This window comes from Chamaea fasciata, unplaced genomic scaffold (assembly GCF_029207755.1).
Source record: "Chamaea fasciata isolate MVZ Bird 193981 ecotype frontalis unplaced genomic scaffold, bChaFas1.0.hap1 SCAF_1, whole genome shotgun sequence".
NCBI classification, from domain to species: Eukaryota; Metazoa; Chordata; class Aves; order Passeriformes; family Sylviidae; genus Chamaea; species Chamaea fasciata.
In genome coordinates, this window is record NW_027094086.1 from 60411 (window position 1) to 81334 (window position 20924).

General features: G+C 53.8%; 2 protein-coding genes and 1 long non-coding RNA gene across 3 annotated transcripts; 2 read left to right on the forward strand and 1 right to left on the reverse strand.

Moving 5' to 3' along the window:
- Window positions 1–5561: 5561 nt before the first annotated feature.
- Window positions 5562–19733, reverse strand: LOC136298361 (uncharacterized). Its single transcript, XR_010723302.1, has 3 exons — window positions 19644–19733; window positions 18652–18752; window positions 5562–5833 (listed from the first exon to the last, which is right to left on the reverse strand). It is a non-coding gene; the product is annotated as an uncharacterized lncRNA (long non-coding RNA).
- LOC136298275 (antigen-presenting glycoprotein CD1d-like) lies at window positions 11523–13463 on the forward strand. The gene is made up of 6 exons (XM_066198947.1): window positions 11523–11589; window positions 11896–12153; window positions 12312–12593; window positions 12688–12972; window positions 13078–13174; window positions 13343–13463. Exons 1-6 carry the CDS (start codon window positions 11523–11525, stop codon window positions 13401–13403), a joined length of 1050 nt encoding a protein of 349 aa, XP_066055044.1. The 3' UTR covers window positions 13404–13463.
- LOC136298204 (T-cell surface glycoprotein CD1a-like) lies at window positions 14957–16920 on the forward strand. The gene is made up of 5 exons (XM_066198827.1): window positions 14957–14974; window positions 15856–16144; window positions 16239–16523; window positions 16645–16741; window positions 16875–16920. The coding sequence occupies exons 1-5, from the start codon at window positions 14957–14959 to the stop codon at window positions 16918–16920; spliced, it is 735 nt and encodes a 244-aa protein (XP_066054924.1).
- Window positions 19734–20924: the final 1191 nt, after the last annotated feature.

Consider the following 20924-nt stretch of genomic DNA (forward strand, 5'->3'; position numbering starts at 1 on the left):
TTCCCCAGGTGGAAGGCAGAGGGTAACTGGCTGAGTTCAAAGGCAAACACTGTCCTTATCTGAGGCAAGGGTTTCACCTGCAGACCTACTGTTTTCTCTGCCCATCTGTGTTTGCAGTTGCAGATGTTTCAGAGTGATTTTATACTGTTATTTGGGAATCTTTGATCCCATTTATCTGAGTTCAGTAACACTTGATTGAACGTCCCTGACCTCAGACAGGTTCATGTGAAACCTGTTTTGCTCTTATCTGCCCAAGACTACGGAGGCATAGTCTGATATATGTGATACCCCGTTGTTTTTCTGGGTGTGAAGAGGGACAAGGTGAGGAATAAAAGTGGGTTCAGATTCTAACATGAAGACCAAGTTGGTCAAAGTTCAGTGTAACCTCTGAAAAGAGGGGCCAGACTTTGGAAATTCAAATCTGGATGCATTCCAACTTCAGTTGGAACAGGAGAAGAGGAATAGTTTTAACACAATTAGTTTGGTTCCATCATCTTTCACTTACTCACTCATGGGTTTTTTTTTTTTTTTTTTTTTTTTTTTTTTTTTTCCCTCAGGAGAAAGATCAGTGTGAACATGCATAGCAGGATGTAAACAGTTGGATATTCATGTTTACCCGCTGTATACCGCAGCACAGCCCCAGGAAGAAAAGATGCTTTCATTCCCCATTTCCAGAGTTGGTTCTAAGCTCTCTTTCCTGAGGACAGCTCTTACAGGAACTGGGAAATGAGTGTCCTGATTTATCCCCTTGAGTCCCTCATACCTTAAAAGAAGCACCAAATTACATTTGAAGGTAGTTTAGCAGGTAGTAATGACAATTTGTTGGAACTTCTCACCGGTTCACTTTTCTGTATCACAAAAGATTACAGGGAACAACTTGAACTCTCTCAAAGTAACTTCAAGATGTTTCCCCACTTTGCAGTGAAGGTTTTAAGCCAAGCCTACACACTTCAAACTCAAGACCCGCTGGAGTCGGAACGCTGCGGGGATGAGGCAAGGAGGTGCCACCGGTGTGAGGAAAGAGAGAAGGTCCTTTCGCAGCCTGGAAGAGTCAGTGCTGTTTGCCCACTGAAATCCCCCACCCAGAGATCCTGCCAGGCGTAGGTGCCAGCTGGGTCCCCTCAGAGACCCGTGAGCCGAGGTGTAAGGGCTGCAGCGGCAGACTTGGCAGGGTCTGGCACGAGGGCCGAGGGCGCCTGGAGCAGGCAAGGCAGGGAAGTTGGGCTGCGGGGGACGGGGAGTGATGGGGAACACCTTGCACCTGTCTCGGGAAAAACACAAGCGGGGAAACGCGGTCACGAGTCGCGGTGTGCGCAAGTCCGTGACAGTCCTCCAACCATTGCCAGGCGAGAACGATGGGGGAGACGGTGAGATGGAGCCTCTAGAGCAGAGGGAGGCGCGAACTGCTCGGAGAGGGGTGGGGAGAGCCGGGGAGGGCGGGCGAGGTGCAGCCGGCTCTGAGTCAGCCCGGCCGCGCGATGTGCGCGGAGAGCAGCGCCCGGCACGGCGCCGCCGGGAGCCCGCGTCCCTTCCCGTCCCCTCCCCGCCGCCCCCGCGTCCCGAGCGCCCGCGCCCGCCGGACCCGCTCCCGCCGCGGCCGCTGGCAGGGCTGCTCCGCCCTCGCCCTCCTTCTGCCCCTTCTCATAAAATATTTATTTTCTCCGTGACCACTAGTAGCTTCCACATTTTGGATCAGGTTCCATTCCAGGGGCTGCTGTGAGTTTTGCTGGTTCTCCAGTCTGAGGGTACTCTGGGCTCCCAGGACACTGTCAGAAGAGCCATTTTTCAGGGCATCAGGGCCTCATGACAGCCATTTCTTCACAACTCCCCTGTGTTCAAGGACTAGTTCCCAAAACAGGTGAAACAAGGAGCTGGCCAAACCAGCCAACTCCTCTCCAGTATTTCACACTGTAGGTGTGCTGGTGCTATAGAAAGCCCAGGTGCTGAGGGACAGCTGGCTTGGCTGGGGATGGAAGCACTTTGTGGGTGCCTTCCCAACAGCAAGGATCACTGCTCCTCATCTCATCCCCTTGCTTCTCCAGTGGGAAAGACCTTAGCTCTCCATCCCATCCCCACTCCTTCTCCCACCTTTTCCCTGTCTTGAGAATTTCTGTGCCTTAATTTCCCACAGCTGACGAAGCGAACTGACCCCTTGTCCGAATGGGAACAAACTCCTCTCTGGCAACACTGAGGAACACCCACTCACCCCCTTTTTAATGCTCCTTCCCTCTTTTTATGTTCTCCTTGCTGCTCTGAGCCCAGGCTTGACCTCGCCTCCTTGGCTCACTCACCAGTCAGTCTCCCTTTCTTTACCGAGTCCCAGCCAGGTTTTCTGGGCAGCTTTCAAGAAATGTGGCTGTAACAGAAGATCAAAAATGAAGTAATTGTGATTGCATAACTGGGGTGAGGAATGACTTTCTGGATGTGAACAGAAAGCAGCCGCTGCTTAGGGCTCGAACCGTTTAATCTTGCTACTGGATTTCTGTCTTTTCTTGCAAAACAGTTCAGACAGAATTGAGCATCACTTTAACTCCACAGACTTGGTCTCCTGACCCAACCACAGAAACAAGGGGGTCTAATGAAAAAGCAAACCAGTTCACCCCAGAAATACAATCTGCTCCTGTGACCTTTCTGCATTAAAAGTTTCCATTAAGTTCTGTGGCATTCACCCATCCCAGATTCCCCCAGGTAAAAGGAAAGCAAACAAATGCTTTGAGCAAATGCTTTGTTTGTAGTAACGCGGGAGGATGAATCACTACCGACCACAACGATGCAGAGGTTTTTCTGTAGGCTTTGTGTTGGTCAGATAAAATCCTATATAAATTTCCTTGAGTCAGTGTTGACTCACCGTGGCAATTGCAGCGTGTCCTTCAATCAGGATATTTAAAGAAGTGCTAGAAGGAGTGATGCAATGATGCATCTTCTCAACACTGCCTTGTAAAAGGCAGATGTTCGTTGCATTATTTAAAGAAAAACATTTCATTTTAGAAATGTGTTGCATTTCAATAATGTGTGAGTTAAAGATCAAAGTCCGGTTTAAAGCTTCTCCGAGTGAAGTGGGCTTTGGTCTGGGATTTGTTCTGTGGAATAAAGAGGTGTGTGTCAGAACTGAGATTTTTAGTTTAGATCATGGTGCTGAGACACCAGGTTTTGTTTCAGGCTTGTCCCCGCAGTTCTTTTTGCCTTCCTGCAGGTGTAATTTATGAAACCACATTTTAAATGTGCTAATATGTTTTGCTAAATCCACTGATGAGATTTAGTTATCTTGTTAGAGATGTAAAAGCTTTGGTCCTGTCAGGTTGTAACACATTTTTGAGGCCTTTACAGTAAGCTAGGTCTTCATCCCCAAGAAGAGATGCTGCCCCCAAAGTTCGTGTCCCCGTGTCCTTGTGAGAAATCCCTCTCCCTTAGGCCACAAGCGGCTCGCACACACCACCCCGAAGAAACGCTCCGGGGGCGCTCGGGGCACACGAGCACTCCGGGCCCTTTACCGGGCTCCTCCTCGGCGCCTGCCCCGGGAACGCCCGACTCCCCCGGGGCTGTGCGCAGCCAGGACCGGCCCCCCAGCCGCACTGTCCGGGGAGGCCGGGAGGGAGGGAAGGAGGGATGGCGGGAGGGACCGCGGGGGCGCTGGCAGGGACGGCACTCGTGGCGCAGCAGGACGCGGCCGCTCTCCTCGCCATCGAACGCCCGGCTCCGTGTTGCCGCCCGCCCCCGGGCCGCCCGCAGCCGGCGCACACGAACGCCACGGGCACGGGGGCCGCGTCCGCCCCGCCGCTCTCGCTGCTGCTGCTGCTGCTGCTGGTCGGGCCGGCCGCCGCCCGGCTCCAGCAGCGACAGCGAGCGCTCCCGCTCCGGGCACAGCGACCCCCGACATCGCCTTCCAATCGCCGGCCGAGGAAGCGGCGGTGAGCGCGGGCACCGGTCCGGGGCCGCCCGGGAGCTGCCCTCGGCTGGGTTCGGCGCGGCTCGTTCGGTTCGGCTTGACGCAGTGAAAGTCGGCTGAACTCGACAGACTTCGGCTGCTGGCCTAAAGTCGGTGATTTTCGTCAGGCCTCGGCAATTTTCGGCTGTTCGGCTGCACTCGGTTATTATCGGTTGCCAGCAGCGCGCCAAGACTTCCGCCCTTCTTCGCCGCCATGCTGGTTGTGGCTGAAGCCACTTCCGGTCGAACCGCCACATTTTGTGTGGGCACTCACTAAAGTGCCCCCCCCCCCCCCCCCCGCTGCTCGCACAGGCGCCTGACTCAATGGACTGCCGGCAGCGGCGCGGTTGAACCCCCATCCCGTGTCCGCACACCCGCAAACGCCGCGTAAAATCGCGTCCGGACGGCTCCGGGGTCCGGGTGGCGCGCGCAGGCAGCCGGCTGCCACGCGCCCGGGCTCCTTGCCTTTTTCCCTCCCTTTTGGCCCCGAGCTGCGGGCGGGCGGCAGCGCCGCCCCCGAGCTCACAATGCGGGGCTGCCACGCGCGTCGGGGACGGGCGGGGGGGACAGCTGCACTACCGCTCTCTGCCCACAGGGTGGCAGCATTGCCGCACAGATCAGGCGGGACGGGCACGGGGGACAGCTGCACTACCGCTCTCTGCCCACAGGGTGGCAGCATTGCCGCACAGATCAGGCGGGACGGGCACGGGGGACAGCTGCACTACCGCTCTCTGCCCACAGGGTGGCAGCATTGCCGCACAGATCAGGCGGGACGGGCACGGGGGACAGCTGCAGTACCGCTCTCTGCCCACAGGGTGGCAGCATTGCCGCACAGATCAGGCGGGACGGGCACGGGGGACAGCTGCAGTACCGCTCTCTGCCCACAGGGTGGCAGCACTGCCGCGCGGCGGCGCGGAGCGGAGCCATAAACGAACGTGCCCAGGAATGCCCTGGCGAACAGCCTCCGGAATAAATGGCCCAAAAGACCCCCGAGCACACCTGCGAGAGCCCTGCCAGCAACCAGACCGAAACAAAAAAGCCTTTCGTTCAGGCTCTATTTCAATCTCTTTTATCTTTGTGATTCTGATATTTACATTAATCATTACGATTTATCTTCTATATTATGTACATTATACATAAGGTGTTGTATTATTTATATTGTGGTATGTATATTATATTATTATATATAGGGTTATGTATTATGTACATTATTATACATAATGTTTATATTATGTATATTGTACATATTATATGCAAGATGTAATAATATATTGTGTATTTATTGATATTACTGATATTATGTTTCATTTTTATATTTCTCTTTTTGCTACTTATATTTTTCTTTTTCTGTTATTTTTTAATTCGTGTTTATTTGTTTATATTCTAAATGATATTTTAAACTAGATGAATTCATTTACCTAACACATCAGAAACACAATTAATTTGAATTAAATGAGCCTGGTTTTCTAAGGGGTAAAGTTTTAATCTTTATTCAAATAATATGGGCATGTTTTCTCTTTCTCTATGGTTTTTTTTTGGTGGGTTGCGGGGGAGTTTATTTTGTGGGTTTTCTTTTTTTGTTCGCTTTGTTTTGGATTTCTTTGCTAATAAACAAGCAGGGTCGGAGAGTTCAAAATAAAACGTCTACTTTGTTTTTATTGCCCCCTCTGAAATGCGCCTCGACAGCCTGGACAGCAGGCTGCTGCTGGTAACACTGTGCACGGGTAGGAGGAGACCTGGTCGGGGCTGGGAAGGAAAAAACGGCACCACGGTGGTCACAGCTTTCTCCCTTCAGGAGTTTTATGGAGCAGAAAATACAGAGCTTTTGCCAACTTCGCTTCCAATTACGTCCAGACGTCCAGCGGGCACGGAGGTCATTTTTCGTCTTTCTTGCCAACAGCCAAACTTCTGCATAGTGGGGGGAAGAAAGAGTATGGGGGGAAAAAAGGAACAAAAACATGAAAAAATGAAATGAACCAAAAAAAAATATAAAATAAGAAATAAAATTAAAATATAAATTAAAAAATATTTTAAAGTAATAAAAAAGTGAAAAATAAATAAAATTAAATAAAAAATAAAAATAAAAGTAATTAAAAGTAAAATAAAAAATAACAAAAGAAATAAAAAACTAAAATAAAAATTTTAAAAAAACAAAGAAAAAATCTTTTTAAAACCACAAAACTTACAAAAAACAACATGAAAAACCACAATAAAAGAACATAAAAACCATAAAAATAAAAAGTAAAAAATAAAATAATAACAATAAATACAAAATTAAATAAATGCAGCTGTCACCTCATGCCACTGCCTAACAGAGCTCCAGGAGTTTCCTCGTTTATGCAGCACATGGACCTTTGACCCCTTTAAGGTGCACGTGACCTTTCTTTGGCCACTGAGCAAATCTGGATTTTGTAACTCCGGCACCCAAAGGCACCATTCTAAATGGAAATCCGTGTCTCTGTGCAGACACCTGCTGGCTGCCCAAAGGAGTTCTCCATGCTGCTGAGGCTGGATCCTGTGAGTGCTGTCCATCACTGCACAGCACCAGCTGGATATTGGCAGCTGCTGGTTCTTGTTAGTTTTTAAAAAATAAAACTCCTTGTTAATTGTAATGTGTGCCATTCCTTTAATGACTGAGACCAGACCATTAGTGCACAAGTTATTCATTGTTCCATTTTTTCAGTTTCCCTCTGTATTGTTTAGTACTGGCATTGTCTTTCTGTTGGACAGAAATTAGCTCTTTCCCGATTTTCAGGAAAGCATTTTAAGTTTAATGTGCTCTTCTTGTTGTTTTTGTTTCCCCAGCATCATCTTTTCGCCACTACAACATCTTTTTGGTGGAAAAACATGACCTGGAAGTACTAATTGTTGTGGAGAGGTAAATTTGTAGTATGAATATTGGGTTGCATTTTTTCTTCTGTAATTCAGCTTTTCACATTGCTTGTCTCAGCTATTAAATGCTTTAAGTTAAATTCTACTTTGCTAAAGTTTTCAAAGTAACATTCTAAAGATGTTGGGTTAGAACAACATTAGCTTTTTCTTCAAACCTTAGAGATTTTGGAATAGAGCAAGAAACTTTAAGATTTTCATCCTTAAGTGTCATAAATTGTGAATTTCACGTTATGTGGTATTCTAATAAAACAAGCATCAGCTTGGAACTCTGTGTTATTTTAATCAGACTTACCCATGAAGAAGATACTCTTTCTCTTCAAGAAGAAGCAGCAGTTTCTAGTATTAGATGGATTCCAGTACTATGCCTCACAGCATTGAAAAGGTCAAAATGCTGGGTAAATATTTTGTACTAGATATTGCCACTACACTACAACTTGGGCAATTATTTATGCATTCAATATGTAATGGGATGAGGTTGGAATTGAAGATTTCAGACACGCCAAGGCCACACAGGCAGCTTCTTGCCACCATGCTTATCCTTTTAAAATGATCTATCATTCTTGAACCACTCCCTGAACTGGGCAGCTGGCTGTAGGTGACTCTGCTTGGGCAAGGGCTTGGGCGGGCCCAGTGTTGTCCAGAGCTCCCTGCCAGCCTTGGCCACAGTGTGAGGTCATGAAGTGTTTCCTGGGAGAGTTTCTTTCCCTTGTGTAACTGTCTGTATCTTGACCCATGAGTGTTTTCTCACATTTGCCTTTCTCCCCTGTCCCCGTGAGGGAGTGGGAGTGGGAGTGGGCAGCAGGATGGGGGTCACCTGCCAGCCAGGGCCAGCCCCTCCCACCCCTGAAGGGGCTGAAATCTGCAGAGGAGCCGGGTGGGAGCACAGGCAAGGCAAGAGGCCACACTGCACAGACCCTGTGCCCTGCGCTTGGCTAGTGGCATCGAGTGTGACTAGCAGCTGTAATGAGCAGGAGGAGAGAAGTCTGAGGGGAAGCTGAGCCTGGGAAAGGGCAGGAAGGAAGACAAATCGGTCTACTTCAAATGAGCATGTGTCCCGGCTAACCCAAGATGTTACAGTAGTCCATTTCTATCTGTGTCCAAAATTGTTACTGTCTCTTTAAGATCCAGCGCCATGCCTGGAAGGTGACACTCAGGGGACAGGGGTTGCTGGGGTTCCTTATCAAAGCCAGGGGTCTCTCAGGCAGACCCCTCTCACGCTGTGGTCTTTGCTCAAGGCAGAATCTTTGCCTTGGGTTTTGCTGTGGTTTTTTCATTTTCCCCCTCCCTTTTGTTCCTCCTTTGCATCTTGGACTGCCGCAATGCGAGTTCCAGGAGTGCCTGTCGGCAGCACTGTGCCAGAAAGGAGCAGCCTTGCTCCAGGCCGAGCTGCCCATAGCTTGGCAGCAATGCCCAGCTGAGGCAAGAAGGCACCAAGTCAGCCCAGCCCAGCTGCTTTGCCTTGCCTTGCCTTGCCTTGCTGTGCCTTGCCGTGCCTTGCTTTGCCGTGCCTTGCCATGCCTTGCCTTGCTGTGCCTTGCCATGCCTTGCCTCGCCTTGCCGTGCCTTGCCTCGCCTTGCCGTGCCTTGCCGTGCCTTGCTGTGCCTTGCCTCGCCTTGCCGTGCCTTGCCTCGCCTTGCCGTGCCTTGCCTCGCCTTGCCTTCCCTTGCCTTGCCGTGCCTTGCCTTGCCTTGCCGTGCCTTGCCTTGCTGTGCCTTGCCATGCCTTGCCTCGCCTTGCCGTGCCTTGCCTCGCCTTGCCGTGCCTTGCCGTGCCTTGCTGTGCCTTGCCTCGCCTTGCCGTGCCTTGCCGTGCCTTGCCTCGCCTTGCCGTGCCTTGCCGTGCCTTGCCTTCCCTTGCCTTGCCGTGCCTTGCCTTGCCTTGCCGTGCCTTGCCTTGCTGTGCCTTGCCATGCCTTGCCTCGCCTTGCCGTGCCTTGCCGTGCCTTGCCTCGCCTTGCCTCGCCTTGCCGTGCCTTGCCGTGCCTTGCTGTGCCTTGCCTCGCCTTGCCGTGCCTTGCCGTGCCTTGCTGTGCCTTGCCTCGCCTTGCCGTGCCTTGCCTCGCCTTGCCTTCCCTTGCCTTGCCGTGCTTTGCCTTGCCGTGCCTTGCCTTGCTGTGCCTTGCCGTGCCTTGCCTCGCCTTGCCGTGCCTTGCCTTGCTGTGCCTTGCCGTGCCTTGCCTCGCCTTGCCTCGCCTTGCCGTGCCTTGCCGTGCCTTGCCGTGCCTTGCTGTGCCTTGCCATGCCTTGCCTTGCCGTGCCTTGCTGTGCCTTGCCATGCCTCGCCTTGCCGTGCCTTGCCTTGCCATTCTCTGCCACAATGAAGGCAAATCTCCCCATGAGTTGTAGCTGTTTGCTGAGTATCACCTTTGGAATGTGCCAGCTGCCTTTGCTGAGGGCGGGATAAGAAGGCTGACTCTATTTTCCCTTTGTCTCCCTAAACATGGTTGTGCCGTCTTGAAAGGGGGGGGTATCCCTCCACTTTGGGTTTGTCTTTCTTCCTGTTGAGTTTGTGGGATTTAACAATTTTGTGTCTAGTGATGATTTCCACCAGCAAGGAAAAATGAAATATGAGTAGATAGAAGTGGATTGTGTACACTGGACCTCATCCTGATCTAGAGGGGACTGCATGTTGAGTTTTGTCACATGCACCTTCACAGGACAGAGGGCTGCAAACGGCCTCTCAGCTGCTCAGCACAAAGTGACCAGCAGTCATCTCAGAGGAGACCATGGGGACAAGTGATCACCTCACAGGACTGCGGAGACAGAAGCCCCCTTGTCTCTTCCCTCCCTGGCTGCTCCATGGCTGCGCTTTGCCATCCTGACAGGCAAACACTCTCCTCTGGGTCTAGGAGTAGTGGGAGGGATGTGGACCTTGTGGTGGCATAGCTGGACATCCCGTGTGTCATGCTGGTGGGGAAGTTGGTGTCATTTCTGGGCCTACCAGGCCACCACAGCATCCCTACTTCTCTCTGGGACAGCTCCATGGAAAGGAAGGGGTTTGGAGTCCCTTTGTCCCTGTGTCTGACTCAGTGTCACGGGGTGCTGGAGCTCAGCCTGCAGCAGCCCTGTATGGGCCTTCCCCATGTCCCTACAGCTGGAGACACCAAAAGTGGTGACATGGAGTGGTGACACCTGGTCCCAGCTGTGCTCAGAAGGGTCAAGTACCAACATGCATACCTCTGCCCCTCTTGTGTTTGGTTGTTATCACAGCTCCACACCTCAGTCTTGCCGCAGCTGTGGTTTCAGCTCTGCCTTTGCCCTCAACATGGGCACCCCCAGGGAAAGGGAAGAGAAACTGCAGCTGAGGGAGGAGCAGTGGATATGGGACATTGTTGGGTGGGGCTGGCTCTGGTCACCACATTGTCCCTGAGCACTGGACATGGCTGCCAGTTCAAACAGAGCAGGAGGATGGCTCGCACCATTTCTGTTCCCATGCCCAGGGGGCTCCTGGGGAGGGGGACCCGATTCCTCACCAAAGCTGGTGGGAAGGAAAGGGGAGTTGCCAGGCTGGAGCTGATCCTCAGGCCCTCCCCTGTGGGGGTGTTCAGGGCAGAGTTCGGGCTCCCCTACACTGTGGGGTGCAGGGAATGGAGAGGCAGCTCCCAGGCCCCATGGCATGGACAGAGCTCTGTGAAAACGGGGAAGCTGCATGTCCACTGCAACTCCCTGGAATGGGCTTGATGGTGGGGCCTCATCCCCATCCCAGCTTGAAGATCCTGCCCAGCCAATGGCCACTGCTGCAGGAGTCTGATGAACAGTCCTTCCCAGGCCCTGCAGCCCGTCTTTCCCCTTGGGGACCACTATGATACAGGTGCTCTAGTCCCTTCACTTCCTGCACCCCAAGAGGAGCTCCTGGAGAACTGCTTCCTCCAGCTGGTCCTGCAGCCATCCCTGACCCCATAGCTGTGGTCCAGGTGATGGAAGTGCTCATCACCTCAACTCTGAGAAGTCCCTTCCCCAGGATGACACCAGCAGTGCTGAGGGGTCACGGGATATTACCATCAGCTTTTCTCCTTCACTCTCTTACCCGTCAGAACTTTCCAAGGCCATGGCCCAGCTCTCCTGTGGGCTTGCCACATCCCTGGCTTATGTACCTGTGGCCCATCAGAGTGGCCTGGCTATGGGATGGTTGGGAGGTGACAAAGAGGCACGGGACCAGTGCACAGGCTGGGGGCACAGAGAGGCCAGGCATGAGGCCCTGTGGTGGGCAGAGGGCTTGCCTGCCCTGTGGGGAAAACAGCCGTGTTGCTGTGAGCCCACCTGGCAGCTCAGAGCAGGTGGCAATGTGTGCTCTGTGCAGGGCCAGACGTGCCAGGCACAAGTAAGGGACATTCCTATCAGGGCAGTGTATGCAGCACATGGCCAAGTGACACGTCCACCTGACACGGGGTTAGATCAGAGGAGACACCATGGAGACATCACCCTGATTGTCAAGGTGCTGCTGCAGCCATGAGGGACCGCTCCTGCATGCAGTGGAATGACCTTGCTCACAGTCAAATTCCCCCAGCACTCACAGCCACACTCAGGATGCTCCAGCTCACTCCATGGGGGAACCTCAGAGCCCTCCCCAAAACCTCAGTGCCAGCTCCATTGGCTGCCAGGGCAGAGCCGGCCTGAGGAGCTATCTGAGACCATATCTCTCAACAGTCAGTTCTTCCTGCTGCTGCACCCACTGCTGCACACTCTGGGCCTCACTGCTGGAACCATGCAGTCCCCTTGCTGCTGCCTCCTCTCCCTCCTCCTCCTCTCGGGGACACGGGCAAACCTGGAGGGTAAGTGTGACCCCTGGCTCACACACATCTACCTCCACGGGACTCCATAGGAGGGAGGCTTCCTGCTCCCCACCACCCTGGGCACTTGCTTCCTCACTCCTCGTCCCCTGGCTCCACACCTCCTCCCCAGCAGGGACGCAGCTACCCCAGGTGGGTGCAGGGGATGGGAACTGCAAAGGTTGTAAGTGCCTTATGGGGGGCCCATGGATCCCTGCAACCTCAAGGACCCATCCCTCAGCTCCTCCACTTTCCTCAGCCCTCTTCTCCCAGTCTCATCTCTTCCCTGTCAATCCTTGTCTCATGTAGGGACCTTCACTATCCGGCTGCTCCAGACCACCACCTTCCAAAACACCTCATTTGCGGACACGGAGGGGCTGGGCCTGCTGGAAGACATTGAACTTGGCTCTCTTGATAAGCAGACATGGTCCATCCACTTCTGCCAGCCCTGGGTGCGCCAAGCCCTGCCCCAAGCTGACTGGGACACCATTGAGAACATGATTATGATCCATTTGCACGAGTTCAACCGTGTGATTAATGTAGTGGCCATGCAAATGGACATCCCCTGTGAGTACCCAGTCTTCACTGCATGCCCTTTCTGAAAAGCAGCTGGGAAGTGGGGAAGGATCTGACAGTGCTGGTGCGGTACAGGAGACACTGACCACGGCTGCAGGAAGGCAATCTCAGAGCCTCATGCAGCCTCTGTCTCATCTCTGTTCCACCAGACCCTTTTGTGGCTCAGTGCAGGGCAGGCTGTGTGCTGTACCCCAACAGAACCTCCCAGGCCTTTGCCTATGTGGGTTACAATGGTCAGGATTTCCTCAGCTTCAACACAAAGAATGTCACCTGGACCTTCTGCCAAGACACCAAGTTTTCACGGTACGTCCAGTCAGTCTTCCAGAACTCCGCTGGCTTCACTGAGTTGATGGAAATCATGTTCAATGAAACTTGTGTTGATGAGATGAAGATGTTCCTGCAGTATGGGAGGGCAGCTCTGGAGAGACAAGGTGAGCCCACCCTGACCCTGCAACAGTCACCCCCACACCGGGGCCCAGCCGTGCCCCACCGGACTTGCCCCACGCCTTTGCTCTCATTCCCCAGAGCCGCCTGTGGCCACGGTCTTCGCCCGCACCCCCAGCCCAGAGCAGCTGCTGCTGGTTTGCCACGTCACCGGCTTCTACCCCCGTCCCACCAGCGTGGCCTGGCTGCGGGAGGGCCAGGAGGTGCCTCCGGGCCCGGCGCTCACCAGCAGCCCCATCCTGCCCAACGCTGACCTGACGTACCAGCTCCGCAGCGTCCTGGCCGTGGCCCCCCGGGATGGGCACAGCTACGTCTGCCGTGTGCGCCACCAGAGCCTGGGCAGCCGCAGCCTGCTCATCCCATGGGGTAGGTGCCACCCGTGGGGATAAGATGGGGGTCCTGAGCCACCCTGCCCCACAAGATGGAGCAAACCCCAGAGAGTTCATGGCAGCTTCTCCCTCTGTTTCCCAGGGAACTCAGAAGTGGTGCTGATCACAGGGCTCACAGTCGGGCTGCTTGCAGCCGTGGCCATAGCTGCCACGTTGGTGCCTTGGGTGTGGAGACAAAGGTGAGTCCCTCTCTGCCCCATGGAGCAGCAGTGAGAGAGGAGGGGAGGAAATGCCCAGGGGATTTCTGCACTGAGCACCAAAGCTCTTGCTTTGGCCCTGACAGTTGCTGTCTGCACTCCCGCAAGGGCTCTGCCATGGAGCACCCAGCTGTCCTCCTCTCATTTCAGAAAGCACCAGCAGATGGAGGAATCAGAGTCCAGGAACTCCATCCTGAGCAAAGAGGCTTAGCTCAGAAGGGAGCCAACAGTCCCCATTCCCTCCCACTGCCTTCACAGCAACTATTCTGCTTCAGCCAAGTTCTGGGCATTGCCAAGTGCAAGACTAACTCGATTCAGAGATGCACAAGAGAAACCTGGCAAGAGAAACCTGAGCTTTTGACTGACTTGAATTTCCTAAACAGACACAAATTCAAGTCTGAGACCTCCTCACTTGTTACACAAGATCATCTCTTAGCTTGTGGCACTGGCCAGTCCAGCCACTGATGCTCTAGGGCGCCTCAATGCCCACTGGCAAATTCTCCTGGTTCTGCTTCAGTAACAGTTTTGTCAGAAGCTGGAAAGCTGTCCCCTTCTACTGTCACTCTCTGGTATATCTTTTTCTTAAAAATTGCCTTTATTAACCATATTCCAGAAATATTTGTGCTGAGACTGAACTGTTCCACACAGAATAACAGAACCTGGCCAGAAATGGCTTTACAAAGTGCTGAGTAATGCTGAAACTCTGGTGTGATGTGTGGGAGCTGCAGATGTGTATGAAATGAAAATAAACCATTCATATTTTTACTAAGATCACATGCCTTTCCTTAGCAGTTGAATGGGCTTGGAGAGGTTTTGATCAGCCACAGATAGAAGCTGAAACACTGCTGAATTATTGGCACTAATTGCAGACAGCACCAAGGCATGGGGGAAAAACAGTACGTGTGTGCCTGTGCATATATGAACAGTTTCTCACATATTGCACGGAAACAAGCAACTGTGCACATGGGGGTAAAGTGACCCCAAGGCTCCTGGTAAAGGAGAAAAAAGAAGCCCATGTCTCATCAAAGACAGCAGAGTTCACACACACACAGGAAGGCTTGTAGTTCCTGCTCCCAATCAACTTGAACATGTAGCTTCAACAGGTTTGGTTTCACCGGACAACTTCCAGGACAAAGTTTCCCAGGATAAGTCTGGCAGCCATATGCAAGCTAGAAAACCTGGCTGGCTTGTGGCCATGTCCACCACAAATCCAATAGTGCTTGTTCTCCCCTGGCCAGAACCGGGAAACCACAATGCTGAGGTGAGGACTGCATTACCCTAGCAGCCAGAGTCACCTTCGGGCATCACAGGACTCAAACACCTCGCTGCAGCAGGAGTGACATCAAGTTTCTCCCAGCCCCTGCTGAATTGGGGCAGACAGATAAAACTTTGAGGCGTGGGCATGCCTCCCTGCATCCCTGCGCACCCCACCCCAGCTCACCCGGCCACAGCTTGTGGGTTGCAGCCTTCACCTCAGGGGAGATTGCAAGGACCAATGTCACCTGTGGGGTCATTGAGGACCAGTGGCCACATGAGAATTTCAAAGTCCTATAGTCCTCTAGGGCAGGGGGAAAGTGAGGATCAGTAATCACTTGAGAGAACTGCAAGGACCAATGCCACCTGAGGGAACTGTGGGGACCAGTGGTAATCTGGGGGTGACTCTGAGGACCATGGCCACTTGAGAGGACTCTGGGGACCAGTGGTCTGTGTGGACCAACAGCCCCCTCTCCCCTTGGGTCATTTTCAGGCCAGAGAACTGACAATATGAAGGAGGAAGAAGTTGTGAGCAAAAAAAAGGAAGCGAAAAAAACTCCAAATGTGAGAAGTACATTCAAGAGAGAAGTGGAAGGGCTAAGGCAGAACTTTAAAGCAGATCCACTGCATCAGTGGGAGACATCTGGAGGAATTTCCGAGGAGGCTGAACACATTGTGACCACCCGCACAAGCCAGGTGCCTGGTCCTGTCCTGTGAACTCAAGACACCGGTAGTGTCACATGCCCCTTCACAGGACAGAGGGCTGCAAACGGCCTCTCAGCTGCTCAGCACAAAGTGACCAGCAGTCATCTCAGAGGAGACCATGGGGACAAGTGATCACCTCACAGGATTGCGGAGACAGAAGCCCCCTTGTCTCTTCCCTCCCTGGCTGCCCCATGGCTGCGCTTTGCCATCCTGACAGGCAAACACTCTCCTCTGGGTCTAGGAGTAGTGGGAGGGATGTGGACCTTGTGGTGGCATAGCTGGACATCCCGTGTGTCATGCTGGTGGGGAAGTTGGTGTCATTTCTGGGCCTACCAGACCAAAAATATCCCTTGGGGCTTCAGCCATCTGGCACAAGGAACCCCTCTGTTTGTCAGAGAGCTGCCACCAAATTTACTGGAACTGCAGGACTGACACAGAAGAGATCATGGAAGGGAAAACTGGGGGCAAATATTTTGAAGGACAGAATTCCTTTTACGCAAGCACCCCACACCAGTATCCACTGCATACTTACAGGGGCCTGAGGGCTTGCAGGGTGTCTGGGGCCTCCTGAAGCATGGCCTTACTCCCTGCTGCCCATTGCACCCTGCTTTCCACTGCATCCCTGTATGTGCCCTCAGCCACACCCCACCTCATGCCACCCATGTCCCACACACTCACGGACCTCTCCACTGGCTTTGCCCTAGCCAGACCCACTGGTGGTCCAGTGCCGTGCAGGCTGTGTGCTGTACCCCAGTACAACAACCCAGGGCTTCCTGAATTTCGGCTGCAGTGCCAGAGACCTCGTAGCTTTTGAGGTAGATAAACACCGCTGGGAGGCCCGGCAGCCATCCCAGGTGGCAGAGCTGGTCAGCAAGAGCCTCAACAAGGAGAGGTCGGTCAGAGTGCTCCTGGAGCACCTTCCCTCCATCTGGATATGCCAGAGGAACTTAGTCGCCCTGAAGAGGTATGGGAGGGCAGCTCTGGAGAGACAAGGTGAGCCCACCCTGACCCTGCAACAGTCACCCCCACACCGGGGCCCAGCCGTGCCCCACCGGACTTGCCCCACGCCTTTGCTCTCATTCCCCAGAGCCGCCTGTGGCCACGGTCTTCGCCCGCACCCCCAGCCCAGAGCAGCTGCTGCTGGTTTGCCACGTCACCGGCTTCTACCCCCGTCCCATCAGCGTGGCCTGGCTGCGGGACGGCCAGGAGGTGCCTCCGGGCCCGGCGCTCACCAGCAGCCCCATCCTGCCCAACGCTGACCTGACGTACCAGCTCCGCAGCGTCCTGGCCGTGGCCCCCCAGGATGGGCACAGCTACGTCTGCCGTGTGCGCCACCAGAGCCTGGGCAGCCGCAGCCTGCTCATCCCATGGGGTAGGTGCCACCCGCGGGGATGGGGTGCAGGCTGCAGACAGCAGCCACTGGCCCCATGAGGGGCAGCTCCTGGCTGGCGCCGTCACCTTCACACAGTCACCCTGTTCCCTCCCTGTCCCAGAAAACCGCAGCACAGCTCCAACCGTCGGCATCACCATTGTGGTGCTGCTTCTTGTGGCCACAGTCTCTGCTGGGGGATTTTGGTGGTGGAAGCACAGGTGAGCTCTCCCTCCCATCACCTGCTGTAAGATTTATGGGCATGTAGGTCGGTCCAGGGGTGGCAGCAGCAGCAGCAGTTCTGTAGGGGTGAACTCCCTGACTGCCATCACAGCTCACACATACCCTTTGCAGGAAGGGTAATGAGGCTGCATGGGAGACCCAAGAATTCATCATTTGAGGCCTGGTCGCCCTCACAGCAACAACTGCTTGCTCTCCTGTGGAGTCCCTGGAACCCCTTGGGGCAATTCCCAGGGTCCTGCCTTGGAAGGATGGACCATAGAGTCTTCCCTGCCTAAGCTGAAATAATGGTGCTTCCCCATGGTGCTGTGCAGTGTGCTCTGCCCCGGGCACTCCTCTCCCCGTGCCCCTGGTTCTCGTGGTTTCTCCTTCCCCTGCTTCCCTACTGGTGGTGGTATCCCAGTGTCTGTCCCTGTCCCCTCTATGGATCACTGACCCCTGCCCCGCTCTCTGTACCACCCCCGTGCCCTTAGACCATTTGTTCCTGAGCCCTATTCAGGCCTGTGCACAGCACATGGCCAGGTCTTTTCATTCCTGATCCCTTTGGCGTGCTGGAATAAACCTTGCTGGAATTTACCATACAAAAAGGTCCTTCTTGCCTCTCCTTGCTGAGCCTAGCCGTGGCATGTGTGATGTGAGCTTGACTGCTCTACCTGAATCCTCCCCAAGCAGCTTTTCCACAGGAGATGCTTATGGGGTGTGAAAAACGAGGACATATAGCAGCTCCACCATTTAAAAAGCACACTGCTACAGATCTTTATCTTTGCTCCAGCTCTGCAATAATTCAGCGCCCCTCCACCATCTCTAAGCCCACCCCAGAGTCAGTATGCCAGCCCCACATTCCTTTTCAGCTCCAGCCCTACAGTCCATGCTCCACAGTCACTATGCCAGCCCTTCCATCATTTCACCATGTGTCTCTGTCCCTTTCTCAACTCTGCAGTTTCTTTCCATTTTCACTCCCAATCCCAGCCCCACAGTGATTTCAGCTCCAGCCCTACAGTGGCTACCACAGACCCAGGCAGTATCCCTGCAACCCTGGGATTTCTGGTGCAATCTTACAGTCAGTCCCCTTTTCAGCTCTACAGATCCTGTTCCATTTTCAGTCACAATACGCAGCACAAACATCAGTGTCACAGGCCTACAGTGATTTCAGCACACGAATCCTACAGTCTCTACATCTGCCCCACAGTTTCTATGCCATTAGGAGTCTCTATCCCACCCTTCCAGTGATTTCAGGTTGAGCCCTGGAGTGCCCTTCCCATCCCCAGTGATTTCAGCTCTTGACCCACAAACTTTATTTCACTGCCAGCTCAGTTTTTCCAGCTCCAGCTCCTCTTTTCTCCCAGTCCGCCATGTGTAGCTGCTCCAGGTTGAGACAACAGTCTTTTTTTGGCTCCAGTTGTGAGGTTTCAGCTTCAGCTCTAGAAACACTATTCCACCCCATCCCAGTAATCTTTATTCTATTTTCAGCCCCTCAGTTTGTGTCCCATTTCATGGTCACTTCCCAGGTCTACACTATCCTCTTTGAACAGTGATTGCAATTGCAGCACTGCAGTCACCATTCTAGCCTGTGATTTCAGCTTCAGTCCCACAAGCTTTATTTCACTGCCAGCTCTTCTGTTTCACTTTTGTCTCCACGTCTTCCCAGCAGTGGCACATAATGCTGCTTTTGGTTCTCAGGGTATGATTTTTGTTTTAGCTCTAGCTCTGTGTTGTTTCAGCACAGCTCTTGTACCCACATTCCAGCCCCAGCCTGCTAATCCTTACTGCAGCAACAGCTCTACCATCCCTTTCCCCGTCCTTACAGTGATTTCAGCTCCAGTCACGCAGTTCCCGTCCCGGCTCCATACTCCCTAGACCAGCCCCACAGGGGTTTCACCCCAAACCCTACCATCTTTGTGTCTCCTCCAGCTCTGCTATCTCAGCTCCAGCTCCTCAGCGTCCCACTGCTTGCCGCTAAAAGCCGCTACTGCTTCTCCCTGCAGCCCGGGGCTGTTGAAAAGGCCACAAGTCAGTTATTATCATCGCTTCAATGTCCTTAGGAGCTCTACCACCCACCCTCCTGGGTTCCCAGCCCTGGGAACACTTGGCACCTGAAGCCCAACATCTGTCTTCCCGCTCCCCCTGGGTCTCAGCCCAGCACTTGCCCCAAGGCCCCCCTCACCTCCCCCAGGCAGCACCGAGGCCGGGAAGAGCCACTGGGCCCCTGCTCCCCCATCCCAAAGTGCCCTTGTGTTGGTTATCGGGCCCTGGTGCCCTCCGAACCCCCACACCCTCAGCCTCTGCTTGGTACCACAGGGCAAGGGCTGGCAACCCCCCAGGCATCTCCTGCAGGCCCTGAGCTGCAGCTCCATCCCCTTCTCCCGTGGCATTTATCCACTCCAGCCCCAGCATTCCCATTGCTCCTCATTGTTTTGGGCCTGCCTCTAGTGCCAAGATCCTTATTCCACACCCTGGGGCCTCGTGTCTCCACTGGCCTCACAACCGGTGTTTCAGCCCTAGCCCCACAACCTTCACCGAACTAACATCAGATATCTAGCAAAAGGAAACAAAACCAAACCAAAATAACGTAATAAAACGAGCAAAATAACGAAGTGGTGCAATAAAGAAAATCATAATTATTTCTAACAAGAGCAAAATAAACTATTAAAACTGCAAAACCCGCAGCTTTATTGCCAATCTCTTAAACGCTACTTTAAATCCAGAAACCACTGAAGCGCTTCTCCCCGGCCCCTGGCAGCAGAAGCTGCCCCCCCTGCGCCGCACCAGGCCCCGCACCAGGCTCCGGCCGCCCGAGCCGCGCAGGGCACGGCGGAAAAAAGTGGACACCGCCGGCCTCCAGGCCCTGGCGCAGGCAGACGCAGGAGTCGCGTCCGTGCTCACCGGTGCCCCCCGGATCGGCAGCTGCGGGGATCCCGTCCTGGCGCAGCCGCGCCCCTCCGACCGCGCACCTCGACCCGCCGCCCTCCGCGCCGCCGCCGAACTTAGGGCGCAACCCCTCAGGGCACGCTACTTATGCCCCAGGGCAGGGCCAGCCCAGCCAATCACAACCTGAGGCAGCGCCGGCCCCGCCAATCCCGGCCCGCCCGTTCCCACCGCCCTCGGCTCCGCGACCCCCCGCTGTCCCCTCACGCCCCGCTCCCGCCATTCCGCCCGCTCCCCGCCGGCTCCCGTTTCCCTGGGAGAACTCCCGCCGGGACCTCAACGGGGAGCTCCCGCCGCCCTTCCCGGGCCCCGGCAGCACCTGCCGAGGCTGCGGCAGCGGGGGCACGGCTCCGCCCGTTCCCAAAGGGGCGGCGCGGGAGCGACGCCTCAGGCGATCGGGGGAGCGGGGCCGGGCTGAGGGGCATCAGGCAGTGGAGCCTCTCAGTAGTGTCCCAAAGGTCCAGCAGTGCCCAGCATCTCTGACTGGAATTTGAGGGGTCCCAGCACGGCCCCTCTGTAGTGTTCCTCTGGAGCTGACACTTCCCAGCATCCCTGACCAGGGTTTGGGGGTCCCAGCACAGGTCCCCCGGCACATGCCCCTGCTTCTTCAAGTCCCATTTAACCAGGATAAGTTTTTTGCGAGTAGAAACACCCAAAGCCAGCAGAACTGGCCTTAATCACTTTTGGGGGGATTTCTTTTCTTCCTCTCCAAATTCCTATTGTCAAAACCCAGCCCGAGGCTCAGCTCCCCATCCTCTCAATCTCTCCAAGGAACTGGGCTTGGATTTCCCAATCCAACACGGCAGAAATGCTGTTGTCCTTATTGTATACCCTAATTGCAGTAATTGCTTAAGAAATAATTGAAAGACATTAAAGGCATGAAGAGAAATTAAACAAGAGTTGCCAGCTCCAAGGGCCATCCAAGGGTAGGTCAAATCCCTTACCAATAATGTGTTTTAATTAACCAGCTCAAACAGAGTAATTAACACCACATTGATACAATATGATTCCTTTAAATTGAGTTACAGATAAATACTAGAATGTAAAAACCTTTCTAAACTCAGAAACTCTTTTAAGAGATATACAGGGCACAGCTGCACAATCCCAGAGTCTTGGGATTCAGGGGAAAAAACGCAAAGTTTTCAGTCTTTAGCATCTTCCACTATGACATCGTTGACAGCAAACACGGCTTCAGCCTCAGGAAGACACAGAGACTCAGAGATTTTGCAGATCCTGGTC

Excerpts from the sequence above, each read along its gene's own strand:
- LOC136298275 (XM_066198947.1), top strand. The coding sequence starts at position 11,523 with ATGCAGTCCCCTTGCTGCTGCCTCCTCTCCCTCCTCCTCCTCTCGGGG. Across the intron at positions 11,590-11,895 it reads GACACGGGCAAACCTGGAGG|GGACCTTCACTATCCGGCTG; the intron begins GTAAGTGTGACC and ends TGTCTCATGTAG. Across the intron at positions 12,973-13,077 it reads CAGCCTGCTCATCCCATGGG|GGAACTCAGAAGTGGTGCTG; the intron begins GTAGGTGCCACC and ends TCTGTTTCCCAG.
- LOC136298204 (XM_066198827.1), top strand. Across the intron at positions 16,524-16,644 it reads CAGCCTGCTCATCCCATGGG|AAAACCGCAGCACAGCTCCA; the intron begins GTAGGTGCCACC and ends TCCCTGTCCCAG. Across the intron at positions 16,742-16,874 it reads TTTTGGTGGTGGAAGCACAG|GAAGGGTAATGAGGCTGCAT; the intron begins GTGAGCTCTCCC and ends TACCCTTTGCAG.